General features: G+C 26.8%; 3 protein-coding genes across 3 annotated transcripts; all 3 read left to right on the top strand.

The window, feature by feature from the left end:
- Positions 1-291: 291 nt before the first annotated feature.
- On the top strand, positions 292-3,455 carry LOC145942788 (odorant receptor 10-like). The gene is made up of 6 exons (XM_083049813.1): positions 292-557; positions 1,263-1,731; positions 2,168-2,267; positions 2,380-2,505; positions 2,799-2,954; positions 3,329-3,455. Exons 1-6 carry the CDS (start codon positions 410-412, stop codon positions 3,380-3,382), a joined length of 1,053 nt encoding a protein of 350 aa, XP_082905939.1. The 5' UTR covers positions 292-409; the 3' UTR covers positions 3,383-3,455.
- A 1,277-nt stretch (positions 3,456-4,732) lies between these two features.
- On the top strand, positions 4,733-8,923 carry LOC145942777 (odorant receptor 13a-like). Its single transcript, XM_083049801.1, has 7 exons — positions 4,733-5,071; positions 5,280-5,549; positions 6,257-6,725; positions 7,208-7,307; positions 7,408-7,533; positions 8,168-8,323; positions 8,784-8,923. Exons 1-7 carry the CDS (start codon positions 4,912-4,914, stop codon positions 8,835-8,837), a joined length of 1,335 nt encoding a protein of 444 aa, XP_082905927.1. The 5' UTR covers positions 4,733-4,911; the 3' UTR covers positions 8,838-8,923.
- A 2,365-nt stretch (positions 8,924-11,288) lies between these two features.
- On the top strand, positions 11,289-14,605 carry LOC145942784 (odorant receptor 13a-like). The gene is made up of 7 exons (XM_083049808.1): positions 11,289-11,319; positions 11,539-11,808; positions 12,073-12,541; positions 12,993-13,092; positions 13,205-13,330; positions 13,622-13,777; positions 14,152-14,605. Exons 1-7 carry the CDS (start codon positions 11,289-11,291, stop codon positions 14,203-14,205), a joined length of 1,206 nt encoding a protein of 401 aa, XP_082905934.1. The 3' UTR covers positions 14,206-14,605.
- The last annotated feature ends 448 nt before the right edge of the window (positions 14,606-15,053 follow it).

Raw genomic sequence — 15,053 nt, 5'->3', positions numbered from 1 at the left:
GGATACGACGGTCAACCCCTCTTCAACATATACACGTTAGTCTTTGACATGGACATATCGAAATCTTCAGGTTACAGAGGTATAAAGCTTATGTCATACATGTTCCACTTATAGTGTCCGTTAAATATCCAATATGTTTTTACGTTAGGATTGTATTACAAATATTATATATTTGTTACATGTGTACACATACGTATATTGCATTTTTATCATTTTTTGGAAAAAATTTTACAATCTATATACAAATTTGTAATTATTATTCAAGTTAAAAAAAATCTTGTTTAAAGATTTCATATGGGCAATTGGATTAAACCGTCTGGGTTTAGACTTCGTCGGTTTATGGCCTAAAACTGATAGAATCGCTAAAAGAAGACTTGGTTCTGACATTCGTGCGGGTTTCGCTTTCATTATGATAGCTTTTGTCTCTAGTATTCCTCTTGTACATGCGCTTTTGCGAGTTTGGGGCAACATGGCGCTAATGATAGACAATTTACGTGTTACATTACCCATACTGACGGTTTTAATAGAACTTGTTATCATGCGGTGGAAACAAACAGGTATATCTAAAATTATTTGATGTAAAGCGTTCACATTAACATTTTATATCTTTGTAAAATTTTTTTTATAATGTTTAACTTATTACTACAGCCACACATCAGATTATGATATTAAAAGATTTGTACATGATTTACTATCACAATTTATTTTGATGTATTGTATTGTATTGTGAGAAATTATATATGTGTACGACAAATTTTTTTTATATGTGTTATCATATAGTTACTAATCTAAATTAATATTTTTCATGTTATCAATATCACGTTTTTATGTTTTTATTATAACAATTTCAGCATTCATTTTGCTCATGTTTTTCTGTATTTTGATCGTTCATTCAAGCATTTTACAAATTTTACGGAATTTTTTTTATTTTATTATTTTTAGGACACTGATAAGAGTTTGCAATTTGTGAGTTGACGTTTCTCGCTCGAGTCGTAAAGATCTTTTTAATTTTATTAAGAATTTATATTAAGGGTCAATGTCTTGTTTGAATTCGTGATATTTACATTAATTAATCCTTCTACTTTAAAGGCCGTTTAAAGTGCAACATACATGTCCAAATAAGTAAAATTTTGTAATAAATAAATACAAGAAATAAATTACATGTACAACATTTTTACATTACTTTGTAAATTTAATAATAACTATTAATTTAAAACCTTTGCCTTGTAACAATGTTGCTTATTTTTTTCTATATTTTCAAGTCATATCATCCATCGTAAAGATGATGGCGGAAGACTGGACAGCGTTAAAATTAACCGCGGAGAGGGACGTGATGATAAAGCAAGCACGAATTGCACGGTTAATCGCAATCTTCGGATACGTTACAATAGGAGCAGCATTTGTCATCCTAGTTTTTTTTCCCTGTTTTGGCATACATATTAGATATTTAACGAATCTCACGGATCGCAAGAAACCGCTACCGCTGCAGACATATTATTTCTACGACACAGATCCGAGCCCGCAATATGAATTGACGATTCTCTCTCAAGCCATAGCGATGTTTCTGACAGCAATAATTTACGTTGCGGTAAATGCATTCTTGGGATTTGTGATTTTTCATATCTGCGGACAATTGGAGAACTTCAAGCATCAAATACTTAATTTGGTCTCGTGCAAAGACTTTAACAGAGCTCTGAGTAGCAGCATAGTGATCCATTTACGTCTTATGAGGTGAAACTTGATTCTAACAATACAATAAAATTTCAGCAGAATCTCTCAGAACAATGATTTTTAATTTTCAACAATTAAATCTGCCTTAGATATAATCTCTCTGATGTTATAATTTTGTTATTAACTTGTACATTTGTAATAATTTAATGTATATGTGATTATATGTTTATAGAGTTTGTTTAATCATTCTTTTTTTTTATTTATTTAATTTGGAGTCAAATATTCTTTCGTTTAAATTGCATTTATGAAATTTTTTTATTGAAATTCGGTTTATTTTTTATTTTTAATAAACTTCAAGACAATGTCGGCATTATTATTAGGAAATACCAAAATATAGAAGTAAATAATGCAGTATTGAATAAAAAGTTATTTTATATGTAATTATTACTATATACAAAAATATAATATCTTTTTATATATAAATACGTTTATGTAGATATGCCAGCAATACCGAAAATACATTTACATTAATATTATTTGTATTGGTACTCCAGTTTGGTATCATATTTTGTTTATGCGGATTTTTATTCCTTACTGTAAGTTGTATTTTATACAGTAAGTTGTAATATTTTGTTGTCGTACATGTGACGTGAATATTTATTTAATTTATATCAATTTGTTCTTATTAATTTAGTTCTTATTTTTTAGGTGATTTCGAACGAAAATGTAAACAGTTCAAATATGTCACAAATAAGTTACATGGTAATTATGGTCTTGTGTCTGCTTATGCAAATGTTTTTGTACTGTTTTGGCGGAGATTTAATAACAGAACAAGTAAGTCACATATTTATGTATACTTAGCATAACTAGTACTGTACATTATATAACCAATCAATTAGAAACAGACTTATTATAATTCAATTAAAATTGTATAAGTTTTTACTTTGTCTCCAAGTTCTTTTAATAAAAATAAAAATATTAAGAAATTAAAAAAAATAAAAATAAAAATTTATTTTTCACTAACATTTAATTCACATTAAATGGATATTTAAATATTATTATAATTACAGATACATACTTATAATTAATTAATATTATTGCACATATATATATGTATTTTTATTAAGTGCGACGCAGTATATCGTACTATATGCGATCTTGAGTGGTATACATGGGAACCGCGCAAGGCGAAAAACCTTATTTTACTAATGTTACTAGCCAAGGAACCCTTTCGCATTACTGCAGGAAAAGTTCTTCCACTAACGATGACTACTTTCTGCAGCGTAAGATTACTATTAATAATTCGTTTCTCTGGTTTAGCTGTGCTTTATCTATATCAACATTTAATTATTAATTATATTTATTTTTTCAATCTATGAAAAAGAGGTAGAGAGAGAAAGAAATGTAATGTGATAATGTTCTTTTCTCTATATTTAATTTGGATAATTTTTAAGAGTTATAGTTTTTATCTTATGTCAGCATTAAACTTTTACGCTAAGAGAGAGTATTTTCCTCCTATTTATATAAATATAAAAAATTATTGTAACGGATATAAATGAAAAAAACACATAGTTTATATCATTATATATTTTCTTAAAAATTATCTTCTCTTTCGTAAATCTTTGTGTTCTTGAATAAAGATGTATATTATTTTCAGCTATTAAAAACATTGGCTGGCTTTGTATCTTTTCTACTAGCAATGCAGAATTAAAAATGATAATGTAGCATTGTTATTGTTAATTGTTAAAAAAGTAAAAATTAAATTAATATTATTGTGTAGAGTTAAAGTTTTTACATTTCAATGCGTGATATTTATTGTAAAATATATTGTCAAGTATATACATAAATAAGGTAGTGTTCAAGGCAGAAATACTCCAATAAGAACTGGGAGATTTGTGTTATTGCCTTTTTATCGAACCGAAGAAAGTTTATTGTTTAAACATTTTTTTTTTTTTTTTACACTGTTTCATCGCGCACAGGTGTAAAGGTGTGAAATCAATTCCGCCGAAATATGCTTATTAACACCCCGCTGTCTGTGACGCATGTTTTGCGGATGTAAAAGTCGAAAAAATTCTTGATTTTCTGTGATGCAAATGCTTCAAGCTAATACATACACACACACACACACACACACAATATACAAATATATATAATATATATTCTGTATATATATAATATATATAATAAAATATAATTATTAATAATATTTATAATTTAAATAGAAAGTGAATGCACTGATATAATATTTGACTTTCTGACAGATATTAAAATATAAAGTTTCTTTTCAAAATGTATTAACATTGTTACTTTTTAATTTTATATTAAATCTGTTATGATTAAGGAAGTTGTCCAATTATAAAACTATAGAAAATTTACATATTTTGATTACAAATGTATGGAATCGTGTAGGGTGTCAATATTATTTTTATATAATAAAAATTTATTTTATATTTACATAAGAAAATCTTTAAACAAATATATATTTATTTTCAGCTATATAAGAACATTCACTGGTTATATACTGTTTTTGTTGCCTATACAGAAATAAAAAAATTAATCTGTGATATTACATATCAATATTACGTTAATTTCAATAAATAAAAATATATGAAAAATAAATATATTACCCTTTAAAATTACAAATAAAAGAAATATAACAAATACTAATAAAAGAATAATTACATTTGTTATAGAAAAAATAAAATTTTACAATATTACTCGTTTGCTAATTTTCTGTATCTAATCTATAAATTGTGTCATATTCTTGTTTAAAGACTACAATCATTATTGTTATAAGAAGTCCGATAAAAACTATAGACTTGAATTTTTCTCGTACAGCGAAAGAAGAAACTCTTAATCTCAAATTTTCTATGTTCACCGCACTTAATGTTACATCAATAATTTTAATCTTGTAAAAACTATGTAAAGCAAATGTGGCATTTCATACTTTTTTTATTACAGTCTTTTCTTACTTTTCTGCTGTAGCTTTTCGTAATACAGAAATTGTTCCACTATATAACATGCCATTACATGCCACTGTATCTTCAAATTAAACGCACGTTCCTGGAACATCACAAGGTAAAAAAAAAAAACTTTTAATGCAAGTTTGACGATATATGGTGACAAAATATACTTCCTGCCTTCTCAAAAACAGATGTTTATAACTATTCTTATGGTCATAAAGTTTTGTTAAAAAACAGGCAACTTGTTAGCAACTGAAAGTAGCATCTTGAATATTTAATGTATCCCCCAACGAAGCGGCCAGGTTATTGCACTCGTTTCACGAGCATGCGTGATAGTCATTTCATTATAGGATGGGAAGGATACGACGGTCAACCCCTCTTCAACATATACACGTTAGTCTTTGACATGGACATATCGAAATCTTCAGGTTACAGAGGTATAAGGCTTATGTCATACATGTTCCACTTATAGTGTCCGTTAAATATCCAATATGTTTTTACGTTAGGATTGTATTACAAATATTATATATTTGTTACATATGTACACATATGTATATTGCATTTTTATCATTTTTTGGAAAAAATTTTACAATCTATATACAAATTTGTAATTATTATTCAAGTTAAAAAAAATCTTGTTTAAAGATTTCATATGGGCAATTGGATTAAACCGTCTGGGTTTAGACTTCGTCGGTTTATGGCCTAAAACTGATAGAGTCGCTAAAAGAAGACTTGGTTCTGACATTCGTGCGGGTTTCGCTTTCATTATGATAGCTTTTGTCTCTAGTATTCCTCTTGTACATGCGCTTTTGCGAGTTTGGGGCAACATGGCGCTAATGATAGACAATTTACGTGTTACATTACCCATACTGACGGTTTTAATAGAACTTGTTATCATGCGGTGGAAACAAACAGGTATATCTAAAATTATTTGATGTAAAGCGTTCACATTAACATTTTATATCTTTGTAAAATTTTTTTTATAATGTTTAACTTATTACTACAGCCACACATCAGATTATGATATTAAAAGATTTGTACATGATTTACTATCACAATTTATTTTGATGTATTGTATTGTACTGTGAGAAATTATATATGTGAACGATAAATTTTTTTTATATGTGTTATCATATAGTTACTAATCTAAATTAATATCTTTTTCATGTTATCAATATCACGTTTTTATGTTTTTATTATAACAATTTCAGCATTCATTTTGCTCATGTTTTTCTGTATTTTGATCGTTCATTCAAGCATTTTACAAATTTTACGGAATTTTTTTTATTTTATTATTTTTAGGACACTGATAAGAGTTTGCAATTTGTGAGTTGACGTTTCTCGCTCGAGTCGTAAAGATCTTTTTAATTTTATTAAGAATTTATATTAAGGGTCAATGTCTTGTTTGAATTTGTGATATTTACATTAATTAATCCTTCAACTTTAAAGGCCGTTTAAAGTGCAACATACATGTCCAAATAAGTAAAATTTTGTAATAAATAAATACAAGAAATAAATTACATGTACAACATTTTTACATTACTTTGTAAATTTAATAATAACTATTAATTTAAAACCTTTGCCTTGTAACAATGTTGCTTATTTTTTTCTATATTTTCAAGTCATATCATCCATCGTAAAGATGATGGCGGAAGACTGGACAGCGTTAAAATTAACCGCGGAGAGGGACGTGATGATAAAACAAACACGAATTGCACGGTTAATCGTAATCTTCGGATACGTTACAATGGGAGCAGCATTTGTCATCCTAATTTTTTTTCCCTGTTTTGGCATACATATTAGATATTCAACGAATCTCACGGATCGCAACAAACCGCTACCGCTGCAGACATATTATTTCTACGACACAGATCCGAGCCCGCAATATGAGTTGACGATTCTCTCTCAAGCCATAGCGATGTTTCTGACAGCAATAATTTACGTTGCGGTAAATGCATTCTTGGGATTTGTGATTCTTCATATCTGCGGTCAATTGGAAAATTTCAAGTGTCAAATAGTTAATTTGGCCTCGTGCAAAGACTTCAACAGAGCTCTGAGTAGCAGCATAATGATTCATTTACGTCTTATCAGGTAGGTTTGATTTAAACAATTTAATGAAAGTTCATTAGAATCTCTGAGAAAATTTAAGTCTTATAGAAAGATTTTTTAACTTTAAATATTATCAAAGAAAGGTTTTTTTTATTCGAATTATTTAAATATTATTTTAACAATTTGGGTATACTGATACTTTTAAGCGTATATGTATGTGACCACAAATTTCTTTATTTATTTATTTTTTTTATTTTATTTAATTGGATTCAATGGGTCCTCGTTTTGCAAAAATTATACTTTTGAGGTTCCTTGTTAGTGAAAATTCTTGTTGATTTTTAATAAAATAGAAGATTCGAGGACATTTAATGTCTGTATTATTAATAGGAAATGCCGAAACACAAACTTGGTAAATATAATGCAACATTCAATAAAAAATTTATATGTCATAATTATTTTGTACAATTTGAGATTATAATATCAAAATCAAATTTTAATATATTTTCTTAAATACGTTTATGTAGATACGCCGATAATATTGAAAATACATTTACATTCATATTGTTTTTAACGGTGCTCTTGTTTGGTATCGTATTTTGTCTGTGCGGATATATATTGCTTACCGTAAGTTTTAGTAAGACATATATGTATTTAGTTGGTGTACATATGGCTACTTAAATTATTCATCTGTTTCGATTAATTAACGAGATATATTATTATTTAGGTAATTAATGATGAAAAGTTAAGTTCTGAAAATTTTTCACAATTAAGTTACATGTTCATTGTTGTCTTCAGTCTACTTATGCAAACGTTTTTCTACTGTTTTGGAGGAGATTTAATAACAGAACAAGTAAGTCACATATTCACACATATATATACAATATAATTAGAACTATATAATTTACAGCCAATCAAGTTTATGCATCATAGTAACTTTGTAATTTATATAATCATATAACATATTCCTGCAAAAATAAATATTGTTTATATGTATATAGTTGTGTTTGCCATTTTTCATTGACCAATTTTGATGTCGCTAAATAACTAATAATTCTTATTCTTTTATATTTTATATAATATATTTGTTTATATTAAATAAATATATATTTTATAGAATCACATAGACATGTGTATGATAATAAACATTTATATATTAATAAACACATATTTTATAATACCATTCCTATAAATGTTACTTAAGGTTAATTCATAAATATGAATAAAAGTTTTATCTTTATTTCTAGATTTTTTTTAAATAAAAATTATAATTACAGAAAGCTAAAATAAGAATTTTAAGTTTATTAACATTCATGAAAGCAAATCACACATAAATATAGATATTTAAATATTATTATTTAAATTATTATAATTACAGATATACACATACACATATAATTAATTAATATTTTTGTATATATGTATACATATATATAAATATAATATATTATATATAGATATATATATATGTATGTATTTTTATTAAGTGCGACGCTGTATACCGAACTATTTGCGATCTTGAATGGTATACATGGGAGCCACGCAAGGCAAGAAATCTTATCCTACTAATGTTAGTAGCTAAGGAACCCTTTCGCATTACTGCAGGGAAAGTTCTTCCGCTAACGATGACCACGTTTTGCAGCGTAAGATTATTAATAATCTGCTTCTACATAGTTTAAATATGTCTTTTCGAGTAATCTATCTAATAAAATTTAATTATTAATCGCACATATCCTTTAAATCTAAGGGAAAGAGATGGAGAGGAATATATATATATATATATATATATAGAGAGAGAGAGAGAGAGAGAGAGAGAGAGAGATTTTTCTGCTAAAGTTTTTAAATAACTATTTTTAAATAAATATTTAATCAGAATAATTTTTGTTGTTATAATTTTTATCTTGGTATTACACTTTAATGCTATGAGAGATCTTTCCTCTATTTAATGTAGTGTAAATGTAGAAAAATTATTTGTAACAAATATAAATGAAAGAACGCATGTTGTTATTATCATATAATTTTGTTAAAAAGTTATAATTTTATTCACACATGTAAAATTTCTCTTCTTGAATAATGAATTGTATATTGTATTATTTTTTTCAGCTATTAAAAACAACGGCTGGCTATATATCTGTTCTGCTAACAGTGCGGAGTTAAAAAAAATCATATTATAATGTATTATTATTATGTTATTAGAGAAAATAGAAATTAAATTAATATTATTGTAGAAGTAAAATTTTATACCTCGATAATATTTGTTGTAAAGTGTATTATTGTGTGACTGTGTAACACTAAATAGTGTCCAAAATGCTTCGATAAGAACTTAAGATTCATGTTTTGCCTTTTTCTCAATCCAGAAAGCGGATCTTATATTGTTTAATTTCTTTTCTTTATTGTTATGCGTTTTTTGTGGTTTTATTTAGAGAAACAGATTACAGATTTTTGTTTTGTATCTTAACGAATATTGTAAGATGAATTTGGTTGCGAGGAGCAATTAAAATCTTACCAGCGCCAATACTCGCAAAACAGGCACAATTTTTGAGCTGCAGAAACCAGACAGGTCGTATCATTTTGTACTCGATGACAATGTGTCGTAACATTTTTCAAATTGCCGCTATAAAATTGCGACTATACATTATTTTTTGCAGATTTTGCCAAGCAAAAGACAGATGAGGAAGAGAAAATAAGGCTCTGAATGAAAAAACTCGCGTGAAGAAATTCCAATATTTATGTGCACTAGCGGATCCTGGCGTCGATAATGGGAGGGGTTTTGCAAAATTATTTTATTTAATATTTTTGATTTCATGATTAGCTTTTATTCCAGGATCAACGACGTCGATAACTCTTTAATGTTTGTTTTTCTTTATTTATATTTTTTAAACAAATTTAGCAAAACTGTTTCTTTTAATTTGCAAGGGGAGGTTTAACCCCCCCACCCCCCAGGATCCGCCAGTGTATATATATATATATATACAATATATATATATATATATATATTATATAGATATAAAGAATTTCGCCTAATTATTTTCGTGCAACGATTATCTCATCATTTCGTCGTATGTCTGCCTTAATCTAAACTTAACTCCTTGAATGCGTAATGAGTATAATTTCCAGTGTATCTTATACTTTTATATATATATATATGTATATTATATAGATGTAAAGAATTTCGCCTAATTATTTTCATGCAACGAAATTATCTCATTATTTTGTCGTATGTCTGACTTAATCTACACTTAATTTCTTGAATGCGTAATGAGTATAATTTACAGTGTATCTTATACTTTTATATATATATATATATATATATATATATATATAATATATATATAAAATATATATAAATATAATATATATATATATATAAAAGTATAAGATACACTGTAAATTATACTCATTACGCATTCAAGGAGTTAAGTTTAGATTAAGGCAGACATACGACGAAATAATGATAATTTTGTTGCACGAAAATAATTAGGCGAAATTTTTTATATCTATATAATATATACAATATGTATGTATAAGATACACTGTAAATTATACTCATTATGCATTCAAGGAATTAAGTATAGATTATGTCAGACATAGAACGAAATAATGAGATAATTTTGTTGTACGAAAATAATTAGGCGAAATACTTTGTATCTATATAATATATATTATATAGATATAAAGGATTTCATCTAATTATTTTCGTGCAATGAAATTATCTCATCATTTCGTCGTATGTCTGACTTAATCTATGCTTAACTCCTTGAATGCGTACTGAGTATAATTTACAGTGTATCTTTTACTTATATATATACACTAGCGGATCCTGACGTCGATAGCTCTTTAATGTTTGTTTTTCTTTATTTATATTTTTTGTATACCTCATAATCAATTATATTTATATGTACTTCAAGACAATTATAAGATTTATAGTTCGCTTTTGATTTGATATTTATATACATATATATGTATCATATAAATTGATATGTCTTTAAATTATATTTTTTGTTTGAAGATTACAAACATTATAGTGTTATAAGAATAGTCCGATGAAGATTATAGATTTGGATATCGTTTTCCTCGTACAGAGAAACAAGAAACTTTTAATTTAAAATTTTTTTACGTCCACTCCACTGTACTTATTACATCAATAAATATATTCTTGCACCAAACATATGAAATGTGAAGTAATATTCTATACTTTCTATATTGTAATTTCTTTTCTTTCTTTTCTAATGCAACTTTTTGCTGTACAGAAAATTTTTTCCACTACATAACATGCAATTACATGCCACAGTATCTTCAAATTAAATGCACGTTCCTGGAACGTCAAAAAATAAAAAAAACTTTTATACAAGTTCGACGATAAATAAAATATACTTCCCGCCTTCTTAAAAACAGATGTTTGTAACTATTCTTATGGCCATAGAGTTTTGTTACGAAACAGGTAACTTGTTAGCAACTGAAAATAGCATCTTGAATATTTAATGTATCTCCCGACGAAGCGGCCAGGTTATTGCACGCGTTTCACGAGCATGCGTGATAGTCATCTCATTATAAGATAGGAAGAATACGACGGTCACCACCTCTTTAATATACACGTTAACCTTCGACATGGACACATCGGAATCTTCAGGTTACAGAGGTACTAAGCCTATGTCATACATTTTCCACTTATAGTACGTTAAATTTTCAATACGTTTTTACGTTATGATTGTATTACAAATATATTTGTTACATATACATATGTACATATACGTAATTTTGCATTTTCATAATTTTTTTGAAAAAAATTTGACTATGTTTACATTTGTAATTATTATTCAAATTTAAAAAAAATTAAAAGAAAAAATTTTGCTTAAAGATTTCGAATGGGCAATTGAACTAAACCGTCTGAGTTTAGAAGTGGTCGGCTTATGGCCTAAAACTGATAGAATTATAAAAAGAAGACTCGGTCCTGACATTCGTGTGGGTTTCGCTTTTATTATGATAACATTTGTCTCTGGTATTCCTCTTTTACATGCGCTTATGCGAGTTTGGGGCGACATGCCGCTAATGATAGACAATTTACGTATTACATTACCTATGTTGATAGTTTTATTAGAACTTGTTATCATGCGATGGAAACAAACAGGTATGTCTAGAACTATTTGATCTAAAGCTTTCACAATTTACATCTTCGTAAACTCCTTTTTATAGTACTTGATTTTACTACAGCCGCTCATCAAATTATGATAACAAAGGAATTATACATGATTTATTATCTCATTGTATTGTATTATCGGAATAAATTATAATTCATGTACGATAACTTTCTATTCGATGTATATGTTAACAAATAGCTGCTAATATAATTTGATATCTTTAGCGAAATCATGTTTTTTTTTCTATTTCCAAGTTCTCTCATCCATAGTAAACATGATAGCGGAGGATTGGTTAGCGCTGAAGTTAAGCGCTGCGAGAGACGTCATGATAAAGCGCGCTCGAATCGCTCGACTAATTATAATTTGTGGAATCGTTATATTTGTCTCGATATTCATTTTAGTCATCGTTTTTCCTTATTTCAATCTACCAATCAGACATTTAACGAATCTCACAGATCGAAAGAAACCATTACCACTGCAAACTTATTATGTCTACGACACTGATAAGAGTTTACAATTTGAATTGACATTTTTCGCTCAAGCCTTAGCGGTCTTTATAACAATAGTAATTCACCTTGGGGTGAATACATTCTTGGGATTCCTGATTTTTCATATCTGCGGACAATTGGAGAACTTCAAGCATCAAATACTTAATTTGGTCTCGTGCAAAGACTTTAACAGAGCTCTGAGTAGCAGCATAGTGACCCATTTACGTCTTATGAGGTGAAATTTGATTCTAACAATAAAATAAAATTTCAGCAGAATCTCTCAGAACAATGATTTTTAATTTTCAACAATTAAATCTACCTTAGATATAATCTCTCTGATGTTATAATTTTGTTATTAACTTGTACATGTGTAATAATTTAATGTATATGTGATTATATGTTTATAGAGTTTGTTTAACCATTCTTTTTTTTTTTTTTTTATTTAATTTGGAGTCTAATATTCTTTCGTTTAAATTGCATTTATGAATCTTTTTTTGTTGAAATTCAGTTTATTTTTTATTTTTAATAAACTTCAAGACTATGTCGGGATTATTATTAGGAAATACCAAAATAAAGAAGTAAATAATGCAGTATTGAATAAAAAGTTATTTTATATGTAATTATTACTATATACAATTTAAAAATTTAAATATAATATCTTTTTATATATAAATACGTTTATGTAGATATGCCAGCAATACCGAAAATACATTTACATTAATATTGTTTGTATTGGTACTCCAGTTTGGTATCGTATTTTGTTTATGCGGATTTTTATTCCTTACTGTAAGTTGTATTTTATACAGTAAGTTGTAATATTTTGTTGTCGTACATGTGACGTGAATGTTTATTTAATTTATATCAATTTGTTCTTATTAATTTAGTTCTTATTTTTTAGGTGATTGCGGACGAAAATGTAAACAGTTCAAATATGACACAAATAAGTTACATGGTAATTATGGTCTTGTGTCTAATTATGCAAATGTTTTTGTACTGTTTTGGCGGAGATTTAATAACAGAACAAGTAAGTCACATATTTATGTATACTTAGCATAACTAGTACTGTACATTATATAACCAATCAATTAGAAACAGACTTATTATAATTCAATTAAAATTGTATAAGTTTTTACTTTGTTTCCAAGTTCTTTTAATAAAAATAAAAATATTAAGAAATTTAAAAAAATAAAAATAAAAATTTATTTTTCACTAACATTTAATTCACATTAAATGGATATTTAAATATTATTATAATTACAGATACATACATAATTAATTAATATTATTGCACATATATATATGTATTTTTATTAAGTGCGACGCAGTATATCGTACTATATGCGATCTTGAGTGGTATACATGGGAACCGCGCAAGGCGAAAAACCTTATTCTACTAATGTTACTAGCCAAGGAACCCTTTCGCATTACTGCGGGAAAAGTTCTTCCACTAACGATGACTACTTTCTGCAGCGTAAGATTACTATTAATAATTCGTTTCTCTGGTTTAGCTGTGCTTTATCTATATCAACATTTAATTATTAATTATATTTATTTTTTCAATCTACGAAAAAGAGGTAGAGAGAGAAAGAAATGTAATGTGATAATGTTCTTTTCTCTATATTTAATTTGGATAATTTTTAAGAGTTATAGTTTTTATCTTATGTTAGCATTAAACTTTTACGCTAAGAGAGAGTATTTTCCTCCTATTTATATAAATATAAAAAATTATTGTAACGGATATAAATGAAAAAAACACATAGTTTATATCATTATATATTTTCTTAAAAATTATCTTCTCTTTCGTAAATCTTTGTGTTCTTGAATAAAGATGTATATTATTTTCAGCTATTAAAAACATTGGCTGGCTTTGTATCTTTTCTACTAGCAATGCAGAATTAAAAATGATAATGTAGCATTGTTATTGTTAATTGTTAAAAAAGTAAAAATTAAATTAATATTATTGTGTAGAGTTAAAGTTTTTACATTTCAATGCGTGATATTTATTGTAAAATATATTGTCAAGTATATACATAAATAAGGTAGTGTTCAAGGCAGAAATACTCCAATAAGAACTGGGAGATTTGTGTGTTATTGCCTTTTTATCGAACCGAAGAAAGTTTATTGTTTAAACATTTTTTTTTTTTTACACTGTTTCATCGCGCACAGGTGTAAAGGTGTGAAATCAATTCCGCCGAAATATGCTTATTAACACCCCGCTGTCTGTGATGCATGTTTTGCGGATGTAAAAGTCGAAAAAATTCTTGATTTTCTGTGATGCAAATGCTTCAAGCTAATACATACACACACACACACACAATATACAAATATATATAATATATATTCTGTATATATATAATATATATAATAAAATATAATTATTAATAATATTTATAATTTAAATAGAAAGTGAATGCACTGATATAATATTTGACTTTCTGACAGATATTAAAATATAAAGTTTCTTTTCAAAATGTATTAACATTGTTACTTTTTAATTTTATATTAAATCTGTTATGATTAAGGAAGTTGTCCAATTATAAAACTATAGAAAATTTATATATTTTGATTACAAATGTATGGAATCGTGTAGGGTGTCAATATTATTTTTATATAATAAAAATTTATTTTATATTTACATAAGAAAATCTTTAAACAAATATATATTTATTTTCAGCTATATAAGAATATTCACTGGTTATATACTGTTTTTGTTGCCTATACAGAAATAAAAAAATTAATCTGTGATA

Source organism: Prenolepis imparis, unplaced genomic scaffold (assembly GCF_030444845.1).
Source record: "Prenolepis imparis isolate NDT839.2.m4 unplaced genomic scaffold, iyPreImpa1.0 SCAF_11, whole genome shotgun sequence".
Taxonomy (NCBI): Eukaryota; Metazoa; Arthropoda; class Insecta; order Hymenoptera; family Formicidae; genus Prenolepis; species Prenolepis imparis.
Note: the sequence above shows the minus strand (reverse complement) of the source record. Positions and strands in the feature narration are given on the sequence as shown.

Bases quoted from the DNA above. Each gene is read 5' to 3' on its own strand.
- LOC145942788 (XM_083049813.1), top strand. From the start codon at position 410: ATGATAGCTTTTGTCTCTAGTATTCCTCTTGTACATGCGCTTTTGCGA. The intron at 2,268-2,379 runs GTAAGTTGTATT...CTTATTTTTTAG, and splicing joins GCGGATTTTTATTCCTTACT to GTGATTTCGAACGAAAATGT. The intron at 2,955-3,328 runs GTAAGATTACTA...TATTATTTTCAG, and splicing joins CGATGACTACTTTCTGCAGC to CTATTAAAAACATTGGCTGG.
- LOC145942777 (XM_083049801.1), top strand. From the start codon at position 4,912: ATGTATCCCCCAACGAAGCGGCCAGGTTATTGCACTCGTTTCACGAGC. The intron at 7,308-7,407 runs GTAAGTTTTAGT...ATTATTATTTAG, and splicing joins GCGGATATATATTGCTTACC to GTAATTAATGATGAAAAGTT. The intron at 8,324-8,783 runs GTAAGATTATTA...TATTTTTTTCAG, and splicing joins CGATGACCACGTTTTGCAGC to CTATTAAAAACAACGGCTGG.
- LOC145942784 (XM_083049808.1), top strand. From the start codon at position 11,289: ATGGACACATCGGAATCTTCAGGTTACAGAG. The intron at 11,809-12,072 runs GTATGTCTAGAA...TCTATTTCCAAG, and splicing joins CATGCGATGGAAACAAACAG to TTCTCTCATCCATAGTAAAC. The intron at 13,331-13,621 runs GTAAGTCACATA...ATTTTTATTAAG, and splicing joins GAGATTTAATAACAGAACAA to TGCGACGCAGTATATCGTAC.